Source organism: Aspergillus brunneoviolaceus (assembly GCF_003184695.1).
Source record: "Aspergillus brunneoviolaceus CBS 621.78 unplaced genomic scaffold BO95scaffold_6, whole genome shotgun sequence".
Taxonomy (NCBI): Eukaryota; Fungi; Ascomycota; class Eurotiomycetes; order Eurotiales; family Aspergillaceae; genus Aspergillus; species Aspergillus brunneoviolaceus.
Genome location: NW_020290736.1, coordinates 423,231 through 449,164, shown reverse-complemented (window position 1 = coordinate 449,164; position 25,934 = coordinate 423,231). Strand labels below are relative to the sequence as shown.

The window sequence follows — 25,934 nt, the reverse complement described above, 5'->3', positions numbered from 1 at the left end:
ACAGAAGTAGCTACTGCCCAGAGCAACACCCCAACTCATGGTATCTCCGAAAGTACGGGTAAGTCTGAGGCAGATGCTCAGGCAAGCTTGGTCGACAATCCCTCCGAGGTCAACGAGTCTCAGGACGATGTTGTAGCTGATTCGCGAGAGGAATCAGTTGAAGATGAGCCTCAAACCTTGTCTTCAGTCAAGTCGAAGAAGGACAAGAAAAAGAAAAAAAAGAAGAATAAATCAATGTCCTTAGATGAGACACCGGAGGCTGTCCCAACAGTCGAATCGACCGAGCCTGTCGAAGCGTCTTCTACAGCAGACATCGAAGCCGTTCCCTCTACTAACGATGCAGAGGTCACGGCAGCTGCGGATGTTAGTTCTAATGAAGTGACTGAGCAGACTCAAATTGTCGAGGACGCGCTTACAGGCGAAGCCATGCAGGGGCCCCAGGACGAGCCCAAGCGTCATTTGTCAGAAGAGCCTTCGGTAGAGGTCTTGGAAGAACCCGTATCAGAGCCCGAAAACCAACCCGTGGAACCTACGCCGGAGCTCCAGACCGCAAAATCCAAGAAAAAGGCTAAGAAGGACAAGAAAAAGCGCAAATCCGTGGCCTTTGCAAATGGACAGTCTACAGACATGAGTGAGCCTTTTGCGGAGGCTAGCGAGGAATTACACCAGGACTTCACGCAAACGCCCGGAGACGACGCTTCAGCTGAGTCAAGCAAAGCAATTGAGGCATCTCTTACCGAGAAATCCGGGCAGAACGAAAGCAATGAATTGATTCCTGTCAATGAAGAGTTCCCGAGCTTGGTCGATGAAACTGCACCTTCGGAAAGCAACCCGGATGTCGCTGATGAGGCTTGTCCGGACTTCGATGCTCAATCAGCGAAGGAGACTGTTGATTCGCCTTCGGAAAAGATAGAGAAAGAACCGACAGCTCCAGGAATGGACAATGAGTCTCAGGCGGCAGAAGCATCCACTCAAGAATCTCAAGTCATGGAATCAGTTGGTATGCCCGCTGGCAGCGCCGAAGAAGCGGAAGGAACTTTGGCCATTTCGGAAACAGCGCATGACACCCCCACCCTACCGGAAACCACCATGGCTGAAAGTCTAGAAGCAAATGACACGTCCGAGCCTTCTTTTTCCAGTACCCTGGAGGACCAGATCCTCACTCAGACTACCGAGCCGGAAGTCGGTTCCGCCATGTCCAAGAAGGATAAGAAAAAGGAGAAAAAAAAGAAGCGCAAGTCATTAGCTCTCGCTGAGAATGCTAGTGCTTCGGCTCCAGAGTCCGCAGTTGACAGCACTGCAACGGAACCGGCAACTCCTGCTGAGCCAAATTCTTCAAACGAGCCAGATACAGCCGTGGAGATTACGGCTCCTGAGACCGATCGTGCTGAGGACGCGGTGCAGCAAGCCGAGCAAACCGAGCAGGTCGAGCAGGCCGAGCAAGCCGATGAAAATACCACTTCAATGTCAGCGAAGGCAAGAAAAAAGGCAAAGAAGGAGAAGAAGCGCTTGTCAAAACTCCAAGATGCGGACAAGGCTGCTTACAATGAAACTCTACCTTTATCGGAGGGCGCAGAGATCCACGCCGAAGAACCTCAAGACCCAAGCGATATTCAATTAGCGACCGAGACCGAGACCGCGGAAGCATCGCAGGAGGCGGCAATCATACCTGCCGAAGATGATGGTAAAGATATTCAGTCCCACGGCACCGAACTGCACGGCGGAAACGATAAAGATCTGACTTGGACTGATGACATGGTTCCGCAGGTAGAGCAACAGCAAGCAACTTCGCCAGCTTGTCCTCCCCAAGTCGAACCTGAGAACCCCGAATCCGCGCCTGCACCAGCCTCTGTGAACTCCGTTGAAGCACGTCGGGACATTATTCCGAGCAGAGAGGGCTCAGAAGAAATCGAGTCATCCGTGGTCCAAGACCCGGCACAAAGGGAGGCGGCGGATGAAGAACTGGCTACGCTGCGACCTGGAAATGCAGAGAAGGAGAGCGAGTTTGAAGCAGTGATACCGCAAGAAGAGGATAAAGTTGGCGAGCAGCAGACTACGGGATATGTCACCGAGGTCCTAGGTCAAGATAACGTGGAGGATACGAGTATTGCTTCGGTCGACAGGAGAGAATTCGAAGGTGTTGAACACACTGAATCCCAAGAGCAGTCTTTGCCTGCCGGAACAGGTACAAAGTACGATGCTAGTCCCCCGGCAGCGGGCGAGGAACCAGCCGTCCAGCCACTCGAAACTGTCCCTGAGATGGAAGTAAGCAAGGACAACTCTCTACCTGATGCGGATATTCTCGGAGAGAAGCCCAGGCGGAAAAAGAGTAAGAAGGACAAGAAATGGAATAAACGCCAAGCAGAGACAGCAGCCAGCGGCCATCATCGGGAGGAACAGGTGTCTGGTGCCACAACTGTAGTTGAAGATGCAGGTCTTGCTGCAACACTAGCCCCTGCTACAGAGGTGAAGCTAGAGCCGGACACATTGGGACAACCTGATTCAAGTTTAGACGAAAAAGCTGAAGCGGACATCGCTGATACTCAAACGAACGTCCATCCTGATGAAGGACTCGAGAACGCAAAAGAGATCTCACCTGTGACCCCTCTTGAGGATGATATTCCAGCCGGTGACCGTGAATCAAGCTCTGTAATCCCCGAGAATGTTGTTGAGGGGGATTCTGTTTCGAAGGCTGGCGACTGGAAGGACCATGTTCTACAGCCTGTTACATTAGAAGATGTGAGGCTGGAGCTTCCAGAATCAGAGGCTACTCCTGATGTTTTTGTTCTCGATGATGCTTCTCGCGAGGTTGCGCCAGAAATCGTTGCGCCTGAGCCTGTTGCTTCTGAGATTGTCACTTCTAGAGATTTGGCTCTTGGTGAGGAGGTTGAGCCTGACGTTGGCAATTCTGAGGTTGTTCCAGAGGTTGTTCCAGAGGTTGTTCCAGAGGAGAATGTCCCAAAGGAGTTTGTTCCTGAAGCTGTTGTTTTTGGGCAGATTCCTTTCCAGGAGGAATCTGTTGCTGAGGCTGTTTCTCAGCAAGGGGCAATTCCTGAGACTGTCTCCGAAGCCGTTCCCGCACAACTGGAAGGGTCAAGCGTCACAGCACCACAAATTGAATCGCCAGAAGCTGTGCTGCCAGGGATTGTCCGTCCGGAGGGGCCCGTTGCAGAAGTTGAAGAAGCAAAGACCGACGTTGCGGGGTCAACCCTGACAGCTATGAGCCCAGAGGCTCTGGCTCCAGTCCCTGCGAATAAAAATTTATCAGAGCCAGAGGATATTCCTTTAAACCCCGTGTTCCAGGGAGACTCGGTCCCAAGCCCGGATATGACACTCGATGCAAGTCAAGAGCCAAAGGCATCTAAGGAGTCTCCTCCCGAGAAAATAAAAAAGAAGAAAAAAAGCAAAAAGGCATCACTGTTGAATGAAGAGACGGCGAGGCTCCCGGAGCCAGTTGAAACGTCGGTCGAGGCTGAACAGGAGCCGAATGATCTGCCTAAGCCAGCAACTACCTCCGAAACCATAGCTGAGAACCGTGTTGATATTGAAGAAGTTCCGGAATTTGAGGCCGAGTCGAGCGGTGCGCAGGAGTACTCAGGCTCAATCGATCAGACTGAGGATCTCCGTTCAATGGTCGAAGCAGCTCCTAGTCGTGAAGGCGGTTCTGAGCAAGAGCCTATGCCTCATATCTCAGAGCCACAGGCGTCATCATTAGCACAAGGCGTGATGGATCCCGAGCCAACGGAAGGAACCCTGAATACGGCGGGGGACTCCACAGAGGCGATAGCAGAAGTTCGTCACGAGGAGACTACTGAAGAGATGAATTATGGGAGGACTTTAAGTCGCAAAGAATCAGCGAGGAAAAAGAAGAAGACGAAAAAGGTAACTGAAGGAGACCAAGAGAAACCAATTAAGCCGGTTCTTGCGGAAGACGCAGCATCAGACGAAGCCGCTCGGGAAGAGTCAGTACTTGGTCGAAATGAGCTCGAGAAGAGCGTTCCCAAAAGCGTTTTGTTGCAGGATACAAGTAATTATGCTGCCCCTGAAGGGACGACAACTTCACAAGAGGCTTTAGAGCCTCTACCAGCAGTGAAAGACTATGGTCCTGAATCCTCGCCGCTGGGCAGTTCACATGCCGACAAGCTCACGACACGCAATGATCTTTACCCATCCGCGGAGCAAGTAAGCTTCAATGAGGCTCAGAAAGTTGAAGACAGTCAAACTCCAGGATCCAGATCGAATGATGACTCCAAAGCTCTTTCGGAATTGCTTCCGGAAAGTCCCCTGATCAAGAACGATGAGATGAACAATGATACGGCAGAAGGCTCTTGGATCGAACCAGATACTACGGTGCCATTGAATCGGAAGCTATCTAAGAAGGAGAAAAGAAGGGCCAAACAGAAAGCTGAAAAGGAGGCTGCTCAAACAACGCGTCAAGTGCAGCAAGTTCAGTACGTGATAGAAACCAGTCAACCAGAAATATCTCCTGTCTTGCCAGCAACCAGCATCGTACATGCCGAAAGGGTATTCATCAATCCCCCCGAAGGTAAGCCTCAGGAAACAGACCCTACGTTCGAGCAGCCCGCAGAGGATGACAATGGCTGGCCCTTGATAGACTGGGGGAAAGCACAGATCGATACCGCAGAGCGAACCCCGGATTCGTCCCCAGAAGCCCGCGCTATTCCCTTTGAGCCAGGCATTGCCGAATTCGATGAGACTGCTATCCCCGAAGGTATCACAAGACGATTGAGCTTGCAAGACAGATATAGCAGAGCAAGAGATTTTAGCCTATCACAAAGACAAGATCTCCAAGAAGGCAAATTCCGGCTTGACACAGCTCCCCTTGCAATTGGCGCCTCCACTACAGAAGAGAAAGAGACTCGAAAAGATCAGCTTGAGGATGTGGACCACGAAGAGGAAGATGCTCGTGCCCAAGAATCCGAGGCTCAATCCAGCAAACCAAGCCTGGTAGCAAGTATCTTTCCGGAGCTAGAGCGCGGCTTTTTCCGTCGGCCGGCTTCGATTCCAGATCTCGGGTCAGCAAAAGATGGGGCTGAGGAAGAGACCGTTGGCAAGGAAGCGATTCGCGACAGCGACAAGGTCTTGGAAGCTCCCATCGCGACCGAAGAAGGCTCAGGCAACGAGGATCCTACGCCTAAGGTGAAGCTGAATGACTACATGACTACGACAGAGCAGCAAGCCGGGCAAGTGGATGAAGCTGAAAATCCTGTTATTGACATCAAGGTTGGCCCTGCATGCAATGTCTCCGTGCTTTCGGACGGGCCACACGAAAAATCCCGATCGATCGAGATTCAATGGGAGGGGACAGAGGAGAAGGATCAACATGCTGCAACGCACACCGACACACCCATCCAGCATCAGATCCCTCTATACGCACCGTCACCCCTACATGAATGTTCATCGGTGCTGGTTCGATCCTCGCCCCCGATTGACGTGGAAATTGGACTGCCGACTCCATCGCAACCAGAATCTACGTGTGAGCTTCGACGTAGCCCTTCGATTCATGGGCGGCACGGGCAAAGCACCACCCCTCAGCGTCGATCATGGTCTCCAGACGAACAGTCAAGTGCATCAGGAAGAACGCCTTCACCGCCAGGAGCGGGTCGAGGCTCAGCCTCGCCCCCCCGGACGCCACTGCATACCATCCAGGAACATGAGCTCGGGGATCGATCGAAGAGACCCACCAGCCCCGGTCGTGGCACGCCCCATCTGGAGATGAAACCGGAGCATGTGCTTTCACCCACTCCTCAAACTCCTCCGCCAAGCAGGAAGTTCACAGACAATGCTTTAGCTCGCCAGGCCTGGCCAACTTCCAAAAGGAGCGACGACGACGATGATGATGATGAAGTGGAGGGAGTTCAAAAGCGTCTACCGGATAATTGGCGGGGGATTCCGAGGGAATTATCATCAGGTGGATCAGGTGGATCAGGTGGAAAAATGATGAAAACGCCTGAACAGGAAAAACCAATCCTGCGACCAACGAGGAGTAAGCGCTCATTACGACGAACTCTTCGCAGTATGAGCAGTATGATGAGCGGAGGTGATTTGCGGGCGGTCAGTCAAGCGCTGGAGGCGGAGGCGGAGGCGGAGGCGGGCCAGCCTCCTTCTGCTTCTGCTTCTGCTTCTGCTTCTGCTTCCGACCTGAACATTGAGCGCATCGCTTCTTCTTCTTCCTATGACCCCGTCACCGACAAGGGCAAACGGCCCCTCCGAAACATGACAGATGTTTATGTAAGTGGATTCTTTTACTTTTTTACCTTTGCCGATGGAAAGAAGAAGAACTAACCATGGTTGTGTTTGTTTGTTGTTGTCACAGGAGGGGTGGGGAGAAACACCCAGTTCGCCTCGGTCGCCGAGCCGACCGCCCAGCATCCGCCATCGTCGCAGCATGCAACACCTTCAAGAACTCGAATCCCGTCTCGATTCCTTAGTCTCCGAAAATCGCCTACTCGTTGCTGCTCGCGAGGCGGCCGAAGATAAATTGCGTAATGCTAGTGTAGCTCGTCGGAAAAGCGACCATGCCCTCAACCGAAGCGATGCTGACCTGCGCGACCGGTCAGCAGAGGTGGAACAACTCAAGAGCTCAGTCGAGTGGCTGCAGAAAGAAGTCTCCCGACTGACAGGAGAAAACGAATCTCTGTTGACCACGAATTCGGGTTTGACCGCCACCCATGCCTCCGAAGTTCAGGCCATGCAGGGCGCCTACGATCGCAAAATCGAGGAACTGCGTACTGCAAATCAGCAACTCTCTACCGAAATGCAGACCAAGATTCGCCAGGAGATTGACGGCGCCGTGTCTCAGAAGGATCACGAGCTCCGACGATTGCGAGAGGAGTTGGAGACGACCCGCGACAGGGTCAAACAGCTACAACAACAGATTGCGGAGAATATGCGGGACGAGGTGCTCGTCTTTCGCGATGAGGACTACTTTGATGCTGCGTGCCAGAAGCTCTGCGGGCATGTGCAGCAGTGGGTCCTGCGCTTTTCTAAACATTCCGATCATCGTCGCTGCCGCAAGCTAAGCGATCTGCAAGACGAGAAGATCGCCGACCGGTTCGACAATGCCATTTTGGATGGCTCCGAGGTCGACCTTTACCTTGCCGACCGTGTCCGACGTCGTGATGTGTTTATGTCGGTCGTGATGACCATGGTGTGGGAATACATCTTCACTCGATATCTTTTCGGCATGGATCGCGATCAGCGACAGAAGCTCAAATCACTGGAGAAGCAGCTGTCCGAGGTGGGGACGCGGAGTTCGATTCACCGTTGGCGAGCCACTACCTTGACCCTGCTTGCACGACGACCAATATTCTCGAAGCAGCGGGAGACCGACACTGAAGCGGTGGCTCTCGAGATCTTCGACACGCTGTCACGCCTTCTTCCGCCGCCTAGCAATGTTGAAGCGCAGCTGCTGGATTCTCTGCGCAAGGTGCTGCGAGTCGCTGTCCATCTGTCGATTGAGATGCGTACGCAACTGGCGGAGTATATCATGTTGCCTCCGCTGCAGCCGGAATACGACACTAATGGCGATCTCGCCCGCCAGGTCTACTTCAACGCCTCGCTGATGAACGAGCGCAGTGGCGAGACCACGTCGAATGAAGAGCTGGAGTCTCAGCAGGCTGTTGTTCGCATTGTCCTATTTCCCTTGGTGGTGAAGAAGGGTAATGATGCGGGTGACGGGGACGATGAAGTGGTCGTCTGTCCGGCCCAAGTGCTCATTGCACGACCAAACAAGGATAAGAGGGTGTCCAAAATGCTCAGTGGTGATCGTATGTCGCTCGATGCCACCCGATCGGTGCACAGCGCGGCTCCGTCGTCTACGATGGACTTGAGCAACGTGATTTGAGGCGTCACACTTGAATCATGAGAAGCTCAAGATCCGTGGTGGATCTGACGGGGTATAAAGTTGCACCCCGGCTCTTATACCCTCTATCTCCTTGGATAGTATTTGTTCGCCCCTTTTCTTCTCTTTTTCTTTCTTTCCTGGTTCTTACTTCTCAGGGAATTTGCACTTGAAGGCGTCCTGGACAAGGGAGGACTGGCTGGGTTGGTTCCGTCCCAAAAACGGTAATGAATAATTTCAGATGCATGAGGAACTGTTTCACCCTCAGCATCTGCAAAATTGATGATGTTAATGATGATGTCCGCAATCTCTTCTAGAGTTGACGATCTATCACGGCCTTTTACTTTGTTATTCATGTGTTGTTTATGTATGGTTCTGTATCTGTTTGCCTTTCTCCTGTTGGATAGTGGATTGAAGGGTGTTTAATAATCTTTTATATGTACATGATGCGATGAATGAATGTTGTTCATGCTTCCGATCTTCTTTTGATAAGTAATAGTAACACGACAGAGCGAGTCAATTACCGTGCCGTGGGCGCGTGATGTCATGATGGCTGGAGTTGAACCTTCGCAAGAAGAAGGCGGTGAGCAGCCGAAAGTGGACTTGGTCCAGTCTAGTAACTAAGTTAAATAATGTGCCGTCATGCATTGAGCATCGACCATCAATCAGTCAGACCCTCTCCTTATCTCTCTCTCTGTCTCTGTCTCTCTCTCTTCCTCTCTCTAGTTACAACCTCTGACTCCTCTCTTCCCCGTCTGTCTGCTACCTACCTACTATTCCACTCTACTTTTCCTCTTTGGACAAGTCTTGTCTTGCGCATACGTCGACGTACAGTACCTCCCCAGTAAACCCCCCATGTTCCACCCAAGTCTGCCTTTCACTCGCCAATCGCTCCTCGTTCGTCGCCCCGGGCACTGATGAAGTGTCTCTGCCTATGCTATGTTGAGCTCGACAAGGCGTCCAGCTCCTGCATGAACATTCAACCTTGCATTGTTACAGATCTCCCCTCGTTCGCGTCTTAGTCCGTTTTGTCTTATTCCTTCTATGGCTGTATTTTTTTTGTTTCTGTGACTGGTTTTCCACTTATTTTTGGCTTTTTCTTTTCCTGAAATAGACTCGGTGCGCTGGACTGGATTACTCGATTGATGATTCATCGGTCTAGCTATTGGTCCTTCAGTGTTTCCTCCTGCTGCAGTCCTGGAAATTCGGGCCTGTTTATATCGCTGCCACTTGCGTTTTTGGACCAATCCTCGTGCATGCGGCCCTAAAGCCCCTCCTCAAGCATCATGCAGCCTACACCGTCAACTCCCCGGCAGACCGCCCCCAGCCCTAGCAAGCGCTCTGTTCACAACGGCCGAGGTGCGGACGCCAATTCGGGAACACCTCGTGCCTCTGTCAACCTGGAGACTTCCCGGCCGGGCATGAAGCCGGACGATGGTACAGCGAGCAGAGCAGGAACGCCCAAGTCTACCAAACGGCGAAAACCCCGTCATCGGAAACGCCGTAATCGCCGGCAGTCGTTCCTCGGTGCAGAAGATTCCCATCCTGGCGCGGCTGGATCGTCGGTCGCTGATCCTGAGGATCTGAGCATGATGGCAGCAGGGCAGACCAACACGCAGGTACCCTTACCCTTCTACAACCTGAGGCGGGACCTCAGCAGCACGAGCCTTGAGAGCGAGGCCTTGCTGGATCATCGGTATGTGTGGTCTGATCGACACCCTTGCGGGTTTCCAACCTTGTCGCAAAGGTCTCTTGTGGCTAACAGTGGACATTGCGGTGCAGTAATCAACCTTCTATGCGGCCTCGGAGAGACAGCCGCCTTGGGCAGTCGTTTCGGCCGGGATCGCTCTCGACTCCTTATCGACTTGCTGGTGAGGCCGGTTCCCGCGGTCTATCATCGAGGGGGAAGTCCTTTCGGGCGGGGGAGGACAGCGATGGAGAAGATGTGAACGATCGAACGCCATTAATCCCGCCATCCTCGGCCCATAGCCCTACGGTTCCCCGATATGGGACGGATTCCAAGTCCAGTCCGTTCTCCTTTCGTCAGCGGCGTTCTTCGGGCCAGTCTGGCTCGTCGCGATGCTCGCCCCGGGCGATCCCGAGTCCTGGCCTCGTGGAGCATGATCGTGACTACGATATCAACAATCCCCCGTCCATGCCCACCTCGCCCAAATTGGGTCCGGAGATGAACTACGACGATGCGGTGGTTACGGGGGCGGAATTCGACTTCATGCTGGCCAAATCCATCGACAATCGCATGGAGAACCTGGCCCGTTCACACGATGTGCTGATTGATGTGGATGCTGGAGGGGCCAAGGGACCCCAGCCGTCCATGGGGTCCTCGCCTCCTTCGCCGCACATGGCTCCTCATGAGGGCCTCCGGCGCCGGAAGACCATGCCCGCGGAGGAAGATGTCTGCTTCCCAACGGAAGTAGCATCGGAACTCGCTGACGAGGACGAGCTGCGGGCGCCCCGGGAAGACCACCGTCGACGACGGCGCCACCGCGAATGGCCTGAACTGTCCGTCTTAGATGAATGGAGTCGGCAAGAGAAGGAGGAGCGATCCGGGGCTCTGCGTGCCAAGACCATCAGCGAGCCGATGCTCGTTGAGGGTCGTCTTCGCCCTCAGTATCGACTCTGGCGTCGGGAAGAGGAAGAAGCGCCCTACCGATTCACTTACTTCAACGAGGAGTTCCAGAGCACCATCCACGCGCAGACTATCTCCGAGTTGGTACAGCCAGGTGGTAGCTTCCGCGAGTTGTTCATTCCCGACCCACCCGAGCTGGAAGTCTCATCTGACGAGGATGAGAGCGAGCCGGAAGACCACCACGGGGAAGAGACTCTAGGCAATAACCATGGTAGTCGCCAAGGCAGCCAGCCTGGTAATGGACACAATGACGCTAATCGGACAGGATATTTCAATCCGGCCAATCACAGCGGTGATGTCAATAATAACAATCATAGCAACCACACTCCCAAGCAACATCCACGAATGTCGGTGATCAGCGAGGCCGTCTCGGAGGCTCGAACGTCAACGGACGTCTCCCCTGCCCGGAAGCAGAGCCAACCGAAACCTAAGCGCTACGGGCCCCGGCCAACCTTCTGGCTCGATGTGCTGTCCCCGACCGATACCGAAATGCGGGTACTTGCCAAGGCCTTTGGCATCCACGCGCTGACAACAGAAGATATCATGATGCAAGAGGCGCGCGAGAAGGTGGAGTTGTTCCGGAACTACTACTTTGTCAACTACCGGACCTTCGAACAAGACCCGAACAGCGAGAACTACCTCCAGCCCGTCAACATGTACGTGGTCGTTTTCCGCGAGGGGGTGCTCTCCTTCCACTTCTCGCAGACACCTCACCCGGCGAATGTGCGGCGGCGCATCCGGCAATTGATGGACTACCTGATTCTGAGCTCGGATTGGATCTCCTATGCGCTGATTGATGACATCACCGATGTGTTCGGGCCCTTGATCCAGGCCATTGAGGATGAGGTCGATGAAATCGACGAGAAGATCATGCAGATGCATTCCGATGAGCGCGGGCTTGTGTCGAACACCAAAGACGACGAGAAGGACAGCGTCTCCACCTCGTTGGCGCCCGGCGAGATGCTCCGGCGCGTGGGGGTTTGCCGCAAGAAGGTCATGGGGATGTATCGACTGCTGAGCAACAAGGCAGATGTGGTCAAGGGGTTTGCCAAACGGTGTAACGAACAGTGGGAGGTGGCGCCCAAGTCGGAAATCGGCCTGTACCTGGGCGATATTCAGGATCATATTATGACGATGACGAGCAGTCTGACCTACTATGAGACGTAAGTTTTTGGTTTTTTTACCCCCACATTCTTTGTCACGGCGGTTTTGTGGTGTACTGATGGGGGGGGCGGTGGTTTTACTTAGGCTTTTGTCGCGGGCGCATTCGAACTACTTGGCGCAGATCAACGTTCTGATGAATGAACGGCAAGAACAGACCGCCGATGTGCTGGGGAAGCTGACGGTGCTGGGAACGATCGTCCTGCCACTGAACATCATCTGTGGTATGTGGGGGATGAACGTCAAGGTACCGGGGCAGGATGTAGACAGCCTGACCTGGTTCTGGTCTAGTAAGTTATTTTTTGTTTATGGTTCTTATCTCCACCACGGTTGGTGGGTTGCATCACCGGTGAACCAGGGTACTAATTGCATGGGTACAGTTACCGGGGGATTAATTCTGTTTGCTTTCGCATCATTCTACATTGCCAAGCGCGTGTATGGGATTGTATAGAGTTGCTTCTGGGGCGAGGGGGAGAGTTAACTGTATTGTGTGTTGGCGGCGTCCTTCTGGAAAGCTTCTTTGGAGTAAGATCGGAGGGATAGAAGGGAGACCTCGTGACAGGTGGGGGAGGGGGGGGGGATTTACGGGTTAATCGTGTGATACTCCTGCTGTCATTCTTATCATTTTTAATGTTGGAATCATTCCTGGTCTCAAGGATGATCTTATCGTTGCGCAGTACCTATCCTTGCTTCCTGTTTCCTATCCCAATGGTTTCAATGTCTGTATATACGGTGGAGTAAGCCAGCCAATCAGGCGGGAAGCAAGTAGTACTGAGTATCTCTACTACCAATGTAAGAAGTATAGATGAGTGTGTTTCAGATATCTTGAACCCCTCGATGAGGTAATTCTAATGATCTTATTAATGGTTATTAATGGTTCGAACAATGTTTAATAATTCCAAGGCAGGCACGGATGAAGTCATCATGACTGGGGGGAGATCAGTACGTCTTGTGACAGGCGGTAAGAGAGGATTACCTTCACACGGCTGGTAATCTTACCTCAGTTGCGTCACTGCTGGTAATGTAAACTGCTTGTAACTTACTCCGTACTCCGGAATAACTCATCCTTCTCTCTCTGCGTGCACAGTACTCCGTATTAGGTATTCAGTAGGTACTTTCCTTCTCTTCCTTCTCGTTCTCTTCCTTTCCTCTTCTCTTCTCTCTCTCTCTCTTTCTCTCGCCTTACACATACAACATACACACTTCTCCCCCCCTCCTCCTTTCTTTTCTCTCCTTCAGCTTTGGTTATTGTCCAGGTCGGGTCAAGTCAGGATGTGAATGTCTTCCTCCACTGTCTCCATTCCCATTAGCCACCTGTGAAGGACACTAGAGCTGCCGGTGCCTTGACGTGGGCGACTGTCATTGGGTGTGAGTGCGCCAGTCCCCTGAGTGGGCAAAAGCCAGCGGGTGTCGCCCTTATCACCACACACTGTAAGTTACCCACCACTACACCACCACCACCATCATCATCATCATTATCATCGTCACTGCCACCACTGCCACCATTGCCACTACTGCTGGTACAGCACCTCCTCCTCTGTCTCTGGCTTCTTTTCAACCTTCGCGAATGTCCTTGCGTCCTGCCACCTGGGCCCGCACCTGCCAATAGACCCCGCCCCCCTCCCCCCCCCTCCTCCTCTCGATCCCTCCACCCTCCTCCAGCCTATCCACATCGCTCTCACCTGATTCTATGTCCTCCTATGGTCCTCGACTAACTCACCAACGGCTTGGAAGCTTGTTCTAGACGTTGTCCATATTTCCCACCACCTACACACACACCCACACACCACCCCTCTCCTCCCTTCTCACTGCTTAATCAAGTTATGTGCACCATTGTCTCCGCCCTTACGGCTTTGGTCTGCCTGGATCTTTACTTGGATTTTTTCCTGACTCGACCTTTGCGCAATTCACATACATCCTCAGTCCCAATATTTTGTCCTCCCTCTTTCTCTCCTACAACCTAAATCGGCTGCTACCGCTACCGTGGAGACTATTGTTTATCCTCTCCGCGCTATCTCGATAACGGTTTCTCCCGCTCCGAGGTGCTTTGTCCGTTCGCAGCATGTGGCCGGCCTCCATTCGCCCTCCGACTACTCTTTGGACTATGTAACGTCGTGTTGTACAACAGGAAACCATTGATTCGCAAGTGCGGCGACCACTCAGTGGTGTCTGCGGTTCTGCATTTTCCAAGCTCCGAATCTCCTGACTCTTTTGGCAACCCCAGTGTCTCAATCTGGGCGTTTTCCGTGTCTGCCTTCTCTCTCATCTTTATTTTTCCACGCCCTGGTCCCGGCTTTCCCGCGCCCGCTTGGTGCTCACCGAATTTTTCGAGTCCTTTTCCCCCCTCTTCGTGTTTGCCTTCCACCACTCTTATCCTGGTTCCCTCTCGGACCTCCTGATTTCTGAAAGGGTTGTCAGCAAATCTCTGACGCAGCAGAAGTCATGGCGGCGGAGTCCGAGAGGTCACCTCCTCCCAACGGGACCGCTGGCGGATCTAGAGTGGCCCAAACCGATGAGGCTGCCGCTGCTCTTGCAGCGCCTCGCCGATCTGCCAGTGAGAGCGACATGATGGAAGTGCCACGTTCGACCTTTAGATCCCAAATCCAGGGGCCTGCCGTGTCACAGCTGCCTAAGTTCTCGCATGTCGTTCCTGGCATCGCCATCCCGACGCCCACCGCTCCCTCCGTTATATCCTCTCGTGAAACCTCCCCGGTTCGGTCCTCTCGTCGTCCGCGCAACTCACCTTCCACCCCCCGGATCGCATCTCGATCACGAAAAGGCAGCGTCGACCGGAGTCCGAATCGTTCTGCCTCCAACACTACCACTTCTGGCGGGCCGGGCACCGTTCCCTCGGCCACAGCCATCCAACGAGCATTATCCAAATCATCCAAGCCTCCGATCCTCAGCCCGCCTCCCAATGCCGATTCGTCTTCCGATGTGCCTAGCCCGGATAAGTCCACCATGCCATTGTGGGCCACTTCGCGACGGTCGGAGCCGGAGACCGCCCAACCGAACACCTCGATCAAGCGCTCGACGCCCGGACCGGATGATCATGCGACGAAGACCGATCGAAGTGTCCCCCGGGCCGTCAATCGGGGAAATCATACACCAGGCTCGGCCCTCGAAACTGTGCAAGAAATGGCCAGTGATCAGTCCACACCATCGACCGAAACTATCCTGGGGCTGCCATTACGAGAAGACTCACAACTGCAGAAGATCGACGAAGACGCGACGCCCAAGGCCTCGAGAGTGCAGCACAATGAAAGTGGCAGCGACAGTGGTGGGAATAAGAGCTCGGAGCCGGTCGATAGCTATCGCCGTCATGCACCCTCGGGTTCCCGGGGTTCCAACAATACTATCATCCCGAAACGATCCACTACCTCACTGAGTGGGGGCCCTCGCGCAAAGCCGACCGATGGTTCGGTGCGCAATATGATTGTTGAGACCGAAACTGTCAGCTCTATTCCTCAGGTTTCTCTCGGTGTGGTGCCGGGTGATAGAGGCAACACTGGCCGAGTGGATGCGGGGACCCTTCGAATGAAACCCAGTACCGAGACTATTCGGCCGAAGAAGGAGAAGAAGCGAACCCGGAAGCCGGCTGCGCTGACGACCGGCACAGCATCGTCCAAGGCAGACATTTTCGAGGCGAAAGTGGCCAGTGCCGTAGACGAGGCCGATGTATCGGACTCCGACGAGACATTTGTGTACGAGTCCAATCCCCCGGATCCGTATCCAGTTCGACAGAACCGGTATCATTCTCGGACCCCGAGCGCCACATCTATGGCTAGTCAGGTCGACCAGCTGGCCGGTCGGAGTCGAGCCGGGATTCGAGATGGGAACCACAGCGTTACGGGCAAGCGAAGCATGAAGTTCACCAATAATACCTTCACCAGTAACCCCGATGACTTTGGAGATGAGACCATACGCAGCCATCCTCGAGCCGATGGTAGCGGAACGCACACTCCCCGGCACCACCATATGGGGCGGTACGGCCGCAACAACAACCTCTATCCGTCCTTGTTCGATAGTGATTCGCCATTCCCTCAGTCTCAGGGCAGTGCCAAATCCCCCCGCCACTTTGTTGGCAACGCCTACCGACAATCTCGACATCCTGGATCACGCGCAAACCCGAACTATCGCACAATCAGTGGTAGCAAAAAGCCACACGATCTTTACAACTATGATTTCGATGCCGAAGGCGCGGATGATGAACGCACTCCGCTCGTTGGCTCCCCTCGAGTAACGCGAAGTCGTCAAAGCGGTGGGCGACGCCCGAACAGTGCCAGTCTACGCCAGATGGAGTACATGCAGCAGCGCCATCGTGGGTTCTTCTCCCGCTACGGCGCATGCCTTTTCATCACCGCTATACTCCTGTTCGCTGTTGGGGCGATCACATCTTTCGCCGTCATGACCACGAAGACACTCGTCGATGTTCAGGTGCTCGATATCCAGAATGTTCTAGCGTCCGAGCAGGAAATCATGCTGGACTTGAACGTGCAAGCCATCAATCCGAATCTGTTTCCGGTGTCTATCGACGATATGGATATGAATATCTTCGCCAAGAGTCGATTTGTGGGGACGGACAAATTCTGGCGCGAGCATGATCTTGACAAGAGCCCATTCCCTCGAGTGGAGCGAAGCAGGAAAAGGGCGGAGATGGCTCGACTCGCTCGGTGTGCTGGCTCAGTCGGCTGTCAAGCGAATGAAACCGAATTCAGTAGCATGGCACTCGCTCGCGGCGGTGTGGACAAGGGCACTGATCCTATACCCACAGATCCTGCGGGTGACCCCCAGACTATGTTGCTCGGTCGTGTTTTCCATTTTGACTCACCGCTGCTGCTGGAGCCGTCGCCATGGCGCTATGAGCCGTCGACCTCGAAAGGACAGATACGTCTTGCTCGCCCCGGCAACAAGACAGAAGAGGGCGGCACAGAACGGTGGGAACGTGTGCTTCAACACCCGTTCGAATTGATCGTCCGTGGTGTTGTTAAATATCAACTACCCCTGACTTCGCGCTACTATTCTGCCTCAGTCAGCTCTAGCATCAAGGTCATACCTGATGACGGAGATGACGATGACGGAAATGGTGACCACAACCAGAGTCCCGGGGGCAACGGCACGGTTACAATATCGGCAAAGAAACGTTTCTCACGCAGTTTGCGCACTGTCCGAGATCCTGCAAGCACATTGGATGTCGTTCGAAACACATTCCGTGTGGTGAAGCGAGCCTTGACGGCTTAATAGAGATTGTTCACGTTGATTTCCCGATTTGTTCCTGGCGTTTTGGGAGCGTACAGCTCGAGCGTTCAGCGATGCCTCTTACCTCACTTTGCATTTTTCTTGGCAGGTCACGGCTCCAATACAATCTATGCAACTCGCGGATCTTGTTTATCCTCCTTTGTGATGTTGGATCTGCTTTCTCTTTCATCTTTGACCCACTGATGTGCGATGACCTGACATAATCTATCATGATTGACCCGGCAGCGCGAGCATGGAGAACCGGCGGCGGTGTCTTTTGAAAAAGGACAAAGACATTTCATCTTATGCATGCATCAGCAACGGCGCTTCTATACACCTTTGGGGATTTTTTGACTCATTTGCGGTTTTTTGTCTGATTAGAGTGGGGAGGATTCTGGGGAAGGAGGGATGTTGAGAAAGAGACAGGCAAAAGAAAGGCAGACACAGGGGCTACACACCCACGGGCGTGGCGCAGGCGTCGTTCTCTGGTTCTTGCCTTGATCAATTTGTGCTGTCTTGCGTGCAGGATCGGACATCCGTCCTCTCGCCCGCTTCCTTTCTATGTCTTTTGTATGTATTCATGTATGGTCTCTCTTGTACATAATGTGTTATCCATCCGGTGCATTGAAGCGCGCCGTTTACATATGCGCTTTTGCTCTCGCTGTTGCTATTCCTGTATCTGTGAAATGGGGGGTTGGTGTGGGAAAGGTAACGCTTAATAGATCCGTATAACCTGATGGCATACACGCCATGCCTTCTTCTCTCGCAGTCAAACGCCTTGATGAAGACGTGATCACAGTCGTGGTAGCATGAGAGTACTACTGTACATAGGGCCTGCTTGCTTAATCTCAGACTCGGCTATCCAACCAAGCCCCGCTCACTGACCTCCAGAACCTGATATCATCTACAGAACGTGCCGCCACGCAAAGGTAGATCCGGAACCAATAACCCAGAGAACTGTGGACGACAGATCGATCAGTACCTTCGTGGTCCAATCCGTGGCCAGGCCATTCATTGATGGCAATACAGGGTCAAACATGTCCAATACAGCACAGTACAGTAGTTTAATCCCAACAAGTCCAAACTCCTTTTTTGTATTCGTAAGCGGCACTAAAATATTTTCTTTAGGGCCTGGATCATCAATGACACTGTGCTAGGAGGCATTGCACATGGACCATGGACAGTCCTTTCCTTCTTTTTTTTTATGTTCACCGCCAGCCAGCTAGCCTGTCTTTCTCTCTCTCTCGTCGTGATTCATTTATTGGGGATCCCCCAACCGTCCCATGGGACTGACGCCGGACTGATCCAATTTTGCGGCTGGAGTTGCGCGAGGAGTGGCTCGGGGATCGGTTGCATCGGGGGAAAGGGCACGAAGTCACCGGGGGGGTTGATGAGGCCTGCGGTATGAGGGTCGATTCCGACCAGCGATGCTAGGGCTTGTTGGCCGTGAGTGCAGGTGGTTTCACTGGATGGATATCTGGTTAGCCTTGACCTTGAAGTCCCAAACGAGTTTCCGATCAAAGGGTGTTGTCTTGGTATTCAAGGGAGGAAGCTCCTACATGATCTGACGCAGAACGGGCACGGCCTTGCTGCAGAAATTGCTGCGGTTGGATAGAGCGGCAAAGGTCTCGAGGGCATCCCAGAGGATCGTCTTGGACTCGTCGAACTCGAACTGCGTTTCCGGGGACATGAGCGTCACGGAGAGGACGACGGCCGCGTGGAAGGCGTGGAAACTGCCGAGGTAGCTGTTGTACCACTTGTAGGAGGCGTACGCGGGCGACTCGTGGAGGGCTTGGTAGATCGCCAGCGATGCCCGGGCGGAGGAGACGCTTTTGGTCCGCGCGGCATATGTCTCTGGGGTGAATTCGCCTTGCAGGTAGGCGCAGAGACTGGGGCGGAAAAGGAGAAGAAGGAGCTGATGGATGTTGCTGTAGAGGATGTTGAGGTTGGCCTGGTGTGGCGGTAAGATGGGTTCGAGGCCGGAATTGGGCTTGTACCGCTGGTCGCACATCTCACGGACGGATTGGATCTGGGTCTCGAGCTGGTATGGGCCGAATCTCGGGGACGTGTTGAATAGCGCATCGCACACCATCATCAGAACTCTGTTGAGATGAGATTCTAACAGTAGGTACGTCATGTGCGTGGGATGCGCCGGTTGTCCCGAGAAAGAACCCGTCAGCAGGTCAACATCGTTGATGTCTAAGGGCGGCTTCACATCGTTGGGTGTGATGGTGTTATGAAGACAGCCAGAGGCTATGCTCTGGACACTAAATAGCGAGGTGAGCCCCATCCAGGCACGTCTGCGCTCCTCCTGTTCGATGAGTCCGAGATCGAATCGGCTAGAATCAACGTGGCAGCCCATGGAGATGGCTACATGATGCGAAAACCCTAGCAGGGTCCAGATGGGAAGGCCACGGTGGACTCGAGCATAATTGACGAGGATCAGAGACTGGAGTGAGTGGATCGAGTGTCGAGAAAGGACATTATCTGCTGCCAGGCATCGCAGTGAGGCCGACCGATAGCGTGCGGATAATGCCTTGATATTTCGACTAGCCGTCTTTTCGCGCCCAATGTCGGAGAGTAAAATCTCATCGTCCTCGAGTGCGGTGACAGCAATAGAGAGAATCGCAAACAGAAGTGCAATCCATGCGGTGGTCACACTGTTGGCGTCGTGGCAGAATTGTTGGTACTCGGTTTCGAAGGTGAGGTCGTGAAGAACGTGAAACAACTGGTTGTTGAGTTAGCAAGTTCCACTCAGATCGAGACTCTCGCGTCAAAGAGCCACAAGGCTGGCAGGAAACATGACAATCACTTACAGGCGAGAAGACTCGTAAGTATATTTCCTTAAGAGCATCGCAATATCGCCGTGGGGGTAGGATCGCTAACAGCTCATCCCTAGAAACATGATTTTTGGCGAATGGCAGCTGTAGATCATCGCTCTCGTCTGGGATTTCGGTCTCGACATTGGGTGCTGACTGACCCCTGAAGATCGGAGGACTGTTCACCCACGGCAAGTAACGAACGTATCCGGCATTGAATGTCTGTAGAGTGCCGGCGCCACTGGGTAATCGGGATCTGAGTTCTCGGGATCTAACATCAAACGCAGGCTCATATTCGGCTCCACTTTCGGTCCCGCTGGGCGATCTCTGAGTCCGGGGTGACATAACGTCGTTGGATTGAATGTGAACCTGTTCGTGAAGCAACTCTTCGAGGTTGTTGATTCGTGCCAGCATCTCATTCTGGTCAGGTGGAGCCGCCGTCATGGCTTGTTGGGAAGCAAGTCTCGGCTGACCCAGGTAAATACAGTCCTCTGCACCCAGACCACGACGAACACAGGTCTGGCAAGGGCGCCCGTCACGAGAGCAGCGGATTTTCCTCGTTCTGCATGCCTGGCAGCTGATAGGCAATCTCTTTCCGGTCGAGCGATTGGAGGTAGTCATGATGGCGCTGAAAAATTAACGCAGAATAGAAAGCTAGCGTTGGAGCTCGCCCTTGCACAAGGGTAATCTAGAAAAAAGATATGCCAGGATGGGGCAGAAGGCCGACGCGGCATCAGCCAATTTACCTTCTGGATCTCAGGGTGCAGAAGAACACAGCATGCTAAGTGAATGGTTCTAAGGATGTATTGTGTGCTCTTTATATCGAGGTAAATCTGTCTAGCAGCCCATGAGCAAGGAGTCTTGTACTGGGTTATCACCTACAGTGTCCCTTTTCGGCATCGCCGGTCTAGTCGAATTTTTTTTGGGCTGATGCTCAAGAACAATGAATGCGCTGGCGTGGTGCTAATTCAACCGAGAACAGTAAGAGAAGGAAGCTGCTTCACGGTGATTTCCGTCCCAGTGCAACAACGTTATTATCACTTTAAACTGTCGCGTCCGAATCGGTTAGATCGCAGCTTGCATCTAAAAACTCTTCTGCTGCCTCCGTATCCATCACCTATAATCCTCGTACTAATAGCCCCCGACAAGGACCTCATACTGATTTGGTGGTGGAAAAATTCTAGAAGGATACAGTGTTGACCAATCCGTGCTTGAGAATGGCCGGATCAAAGGGAAGACCCAACACCTATGGGGGGTGAGCGCGGAATGGCGATGACGTCTGCCAGCATCGATAGTGCATCAAGTCGGGTCGACGACATTGTGGGGCTTGACCTTCGAACCGTCGCAATCATTGTGTCCGGCGGATTGTGGCTAGGTGCATACAGATTGAGTCCATTCCTGCATCACCGCCACAGACAACCATGGTTCAGAATCCTCTAGCATCTTCATCCTGGCAAGAAAGGGGGTCGTTATGAGACTAATTCGTAAATCTATTTGTCCTTCTTGTCAATCATTGTTCTTGTTTGAGCTTGCTTTGCACCAAAGGCCCATATTTCCTTCGAAAGGGGTTCCAGCCACAGTTAGAGTGAGATTCGCAGCACATGGTGCTCTGGTCTGCTGTCAGAATACCAGCAGTACCCACCATGCTAGCGTTTTGGCGAATCCCAAAGGAGATGGCGCCTCAGGTCTCGAAAATTGCATGGGTGGTTAAGCCACAGAATAGATTGAGGCGAGGGGTCAAAGCGGCAGTCATTATTCGATTGCTGACACGGTTGAGCCCCGTAGGGCACGTATGCTAGGTCCACGGCTCAAAAGCACCATGCAGGGATTATCGTGCAGACCCTCCTTTAACGGAAAATCCATAACAACTTCCTTCAACATGCAAAGCGGGGTTCAGATGACGGTGATCGAAGCATTACTGGGTTGCTCTTCTCTCGATTGCTGATAACAGCGTAAAGGTGATACCGAGCATGCAACAGGTGTAGGGTCCTTTCAACCCGCTTGGCTGCTTAAGAAACACACCGAAGACCGCAGTGTCCGAGATCCGACTTCGGCAACTCCAGATCTCGCGGGAGAAGTTTCCAGTACTTTACACACGGTTAAGGCGGATGAGACTGACGCATCCGACTAGCGTATGAAGAACCTAGCTGAATGATAAAATTTTTCAGTGGATCCCTGCAGTAGCTGAGGGGCCTCAAACTTGATGTTTACTAAATTAGAGGTTGAAGAGGTTTGCATAAGCTGTCCGAAACCGATGGTATGACGGCTGTCATTCCATGGTTGGGCAAGATCTGGATAACCATGCTTTGATTTCCATGGGAATAATGAATCCGCAGGGACCAAGACCAGATTGAATCTTCTGGTGAGACTTGCAGATACTCGTAGATCAAAGAAGATAGTGGGTTGTTGATGACGATGGAGGACGATGAAGAAGAAGAAGATGATGATTATGATGATGATGATGATGATGATGATGGAAGTTGCAATTGTCACAAGGCAAGAAGCAGTCCCTCACGTGGGGATCACCTGGTTTGCCTGGTTTGCCTGAGTTGCCAGCCCTCGCGGCCTCAGGTTTCACTATCTGCCCCTCCCTCTTTCTTGCTTGCTTTATCTGTGCTTCCTCCACTTCATCATCGTTCATCGTTCATCGTTCATCGACTTTATTGCGTCCTTTCACCTTTCACCTTTCACCTTCCACGTTCCACATTTCCTTCCATACATGCTGCATGCTACATTGTGTTACACTTGACGCAAATCAAAACACTCTGAGCAGATGACAGATGATCAGTGAATGAATGAATGAATGAAAGCCCCAGCAAATCACCACTGCGGCCCGGCATACTTAATCTTTGGCGAGGATTGGACTAACCCCTCCTCTGGTGCCCGTTTTCTCACTCGGAGCAGTCATCTTTGACTATCCTGCATCTTATTTCGTCTTTCTGACGACGGTGTACGCCTGCCTTGTTTCGTCCTCGAATCAAGTTGAACCTTCGTACAGCCTTCCGCCGACGCCCGTCGGTTGTTGACACTCGGCAGCCTCTCTCATCAGCCTCGCTTACCCCACTTCGCTGCAGTCCCTCCATCTTCCCGTTCTTCTTCAAAACTGCCTCTCATCTCTTCTTCATCTTTTCTTGCATAAGACAAACTTGTTTTTTTCCATCACTTCAATATTACCTTCACACATTTGGACTTATATCCTTCATGTCATACGTCTACAGAGAACGCGATCGCGAGCGGGACTGGGATGAACCCCGCTCGACCGTATCTATCAAGCGTTACGTCATCCCCTCGGAGGAGGAGCGTGAGCGTGAGCGTGATTTCTTCTATCGCCATGAGGACCAGGCCGACCGAGAGCTGGTTATCCGGCGCACTCATGAGCGAGAAGAGCCGGTGATGATCCAGAGGTACGAACGAGAGGTGGACTACGACTCGCGCCCACTTGACTACCGCTCCGAAAGAGACTATTACGAACGTGAGTATTATGTGCCCGAGCGCATTCGCAGTCACCCCGCCCCCGTTATCATTCGTGAAACTCAGCCAATAATCCTTCTTGAAGCACGCGGCCCCGTCTACGTCAATCCACGAGAGTCTGATTATGATATTGTGCGGCGGTCGGAAGTGGATCGCGAGCCTGGAGGCTATTACTATCATCGTCGGGTCCGCGAGTGGGATGAAGACCGTCGCTCCCGTCGCGAACTGAGCCCCAGCGACTCTGTCTCGCAGGCTACCCGCCGTCGCGATGAAGAGGACTACAGCAGCGATGAGAGCATGGTGTACATTCGCAAAGAAACACGGGAGTACGATGATCATCCCCATCGGCGGCGACATCTAGCCGAGGGTGCCCTAGTAGGTGTCGGGGCCGCAGAACTTCTTCGCAACCATCACAAGAAAGAAGGAGAAGAAGTGCCCGAGGGAGTTGGTCGCCTGGGGCGGGACGTCGGTGCCGGTGCATTGGGTGCCATCGCTGCTGAAGCAGTCTCACGTGCAAGAGAGCACTATCGCAGCAAGAGTCGTCATCGCTCCCACTCTTTCGATGACGATCACAGATCACACTCCCGTCATCACCGCCATCATCGTCATAGCCACAGCCGTCGAAGTCGCAGTCGCTCTCACTCCCACTCGCGCGCGCGGACGCTCGCGGAACTCGGCCTGGGTGCCGCTGCTATTGCTGGGGCTGTCGCCCTGGCACGAAACAAGTCCAATTCCAACAAGGACAGACGCAGCCGGTCTCGTCACCGCCGTGCTGCCAGCTCCACACGGTCGTTGCCGCTGAACAAAGATGGGGAGCGCAGCCAGTCCAAAAGTAGAAAGCACATGGCGGAGGCTGGCCTTGCTGGAGCAGCAGTGGCAGGCCTGATCGAGAGGGCCCGGAGCCGCTCACGTCCAGGGCGACGTGATCGGTCTCGGTCCAAGAGCGTAATCAGGAAAGCCCTGCCAGTGCTAGCGGCCGGCCTTGGGACAGCTGCGGCTACTGGATTATATGAGAAGAACAAGGACAAGAGAGAAGCCTCGCGCAACAGGGAACGTCGACGCTCACGATCTCGCAGCCGCGCCCCTTCAGAGGTTTACACTGATCCAACAAAGTCCTCTCCTGGTCTGATCGAGTATGGAGAACACCCAGTCCATGGTAGTATTCCTGCCAACTATTACGGTCGGCCTGGGAGCTCACATGGATACTACTCGGATGCATCTGACCCGGTTGCAAGTGGCGCAGCAGGCTTCGGATCAACAAGACGCCGGCCTTATAGCCGCAGCCGTAGTCGCAGCCGAGGCCGGGCAGCTCGCTACAGTAGTGATTCGTCTGACTCAGAAAGTGACAGCCGAAGAAGACAACGAGGCGGGCACGAACGGCATCGCAGTCGCTCGCGGGAATTCGCCGAGGCCGCTTTAGGAGCTGCAGGAGTCGGTTACGCAGCCCACAAGCTTGCGCAGCGTAATGAGCGTAAGAAGACAGAGCGAGACCGAGACAGATCGGGTAAGCGAAGGTTGAGTCTCTTGAAGTTTCCAAGTGCTGACCAATCATGAGCCAGATGAAGAAGCTCCGTACCAGCATGATCCGTATCCGCCATCTCCTGCTGCCCCTCGGCCGATCGACGATCATCAGTACTACCCTAATACCAATTACTTTCCTCCACCTCCTGGCTCCGCGCCTCGCACGGAACCAGCACCTTACAACCCTGCCGATTACCCGCCTCCACCCGGCGCTGTGCCACCGCAGCCGTATGCTCATCCTGCGCATCCTGAGTCAGACCCGTATGCACCTCGGCCCCGAAGGGTAGAAGAGAATGTGAGTGCCGCATGGAAAACTCCCCATCACCCCGTTGCCCAGGATCACATATCAGATGGTGCGTTCAGGGAAGGCTGCCTTGCATACAGAGGGGCCCTTGCTGACATGGCATGTAGGTCTAGATGCACGATCATCGCTGAGAACCCCCCGCCCGAAAAAGCGACGACCCCGCGCCGCCAGCCAGCCGGCAAGGCCGAAATCGGTTGCCTTTGACCTTGAATCGGAACATGAAGGACAGCATGACCCAGGATACGAAACGGATGATAGTGACTCTACCATTGCATCGATACATGGCCATGGGCGCAACCGCACTCCACGCCGGCGCCACTCGTCCTCTGAGCCGTTCGCTGCATGTACTCGGTCTGAAGATCGGTCCCGCAAAGATGGGGCGGAATCTGATTCCGACTCTACTATTGATTTGCCTGACCGGTTTGACTCGCAGGGACGCCTTTTACCCCAACCCGGCGATGATCCTTTGGCGGACGGATTGGAGACACTGCTCAGGGGAATCAACCGTGTCTTTGTTTAACTGACTTTTGTGGTTTTGTTCTTGTACCTTATCTTTCTTTCCTTGTTGTGCCTGATGTTTCTTTTCCCACTAATGTAGTAACGACGTGATGATCATGACAATCTCGGTAGTTAATGAATGAATGATTGGATGAATATCAATGAAGTCCGACGTCCGGCCGAAAGGATTTCCATGGAGTATGCAGGAGGGCGGTCACTTGTCGTCACCTGACGGTCCGCCGATCTGATCATTTGCCTGAACTGGTGGCATGCATGAACCATAACCCTATGAAGCAAGTACTCGAACAGACGAAGAGGTACGGAGTCTGCAGTGTGCAGTGATTGACTTAGGTTCACTTACTTGTTACCTGAATATGGTGTTCCGCACACCATCCCGTGCACAGTAACCTG

General features: G+C 53.3%; 5 protein-coding genes across 5 annotated transcripts; 4 read left to right on the top strand and 1 right to left on the bottom strand.

The window, feature by feature from the left end:
• Window positions 1–6,409: 6,409 nt before the first annotated feature.
• On the top strand, window positions 6,410–7,867 carry BO95DRAFT_353007 (uncharacterized protein; the record flags this gene model as incomplete). The annotated part of the gene is made up of 1 exon (XM_025582160.1): window positions 6,410–7,867. The coding sequence occupies one exon, from the start codon at window positions 6,410–6,412 to the stop codon at window positions 7,865–7,867; it is 1,458 nt and encodes a 485-aa protein (XP_025446639.1).
• A 1,283-nt stretch (window positions 7,868–9,150) lies between these two features.
• On the top strand, window positions 9,151–12,123 carry BO95DRAFT_428030 (cora family metal ion transporter; the record flags this gene model as incomplete). Its single annotated transcript, XM_025584827.1, has 4 exons — window positions 9,151–9,560; window positions 9,647–11,674; window positions 11,760–11,962; window positions 12,053–12,123. The coding sequence occupies 4 exons, from the start codon at window positions 9,151–9,153 to the stop codon at window positions 12,121–12,123; spliced, it is 2,712 nt and encodes a 903-aa protein (XP_025446638.1).
• A 1,991-nt stretch (window positions 12,124–14,114) lies between these two features.
• Window positions 14,115–16,913, top strand: BO95DRAFT_353025 (putative phospholipid metabolism enzyme regulator; the record flags this gene model as incomplete). Its single annotated transcript, XM_025582161.1, has 1 exon — window positions 14,115–16,913. One exon carries the CDS (start codon window positions 14,115–14,117, stop codon window positions 16,911–16,913), a length of 2,799 nt encoding a protein of 932 aa, XP_025446637.1.
• A 1,251-nt stretch (window positions 16,914–18,164) lies between these two features.
• Window positions 18,165–20,374, bottom strand: BO95DRAFT_405138 (Zn(II)2Cys6 transcription factor; the record flags this gene model as incomplete). The annotated part of the gene is made up of 3 exons (XM_025583988.1): window positions 19,727–20,374; window positions 18,470–19,638; window positions 18,165–18,387 (listed from the first exon to the last, which is right to left on the bottom strand). The coding sequence occupies exons 1-3, from the start codon at window positions 20,348–20,350 to the stop codon at window positions 18,165–18,167; spliced, it is 2,016 nt and encodes a 671-aa protein (XP_025446636.1). The 5' UTR covers window positions 20,351–20,374.
• Window positions 20,375–22,930: 2,556 nt separating this feature from the next.
• On the top strand, window positions 22,931–25,676 carry BO95DRAFT_470649 (uncharacterized protein; the record flags this gene model as incomplete). Its single annotated transcript, XM_025589534.1, has 4 exons — window positions 22,931–23,201; window positions 23,286–24,704; window positions 24,760–25,074; window positions 25,133–25,676. The coding sequence occupies 4 exons, from the start codon at window positions 22,931–22,933 to the stop codon at window positions 25,543–25,545; spliced, it is 2,418 nt and encodes an 805-aa protein (XP_025446635.1). The 3' UTR covers window positions 25,546–25,676.
• Between the last annotated feature and the right edge of the window lie 258 nt (window positions 25,677–25,934).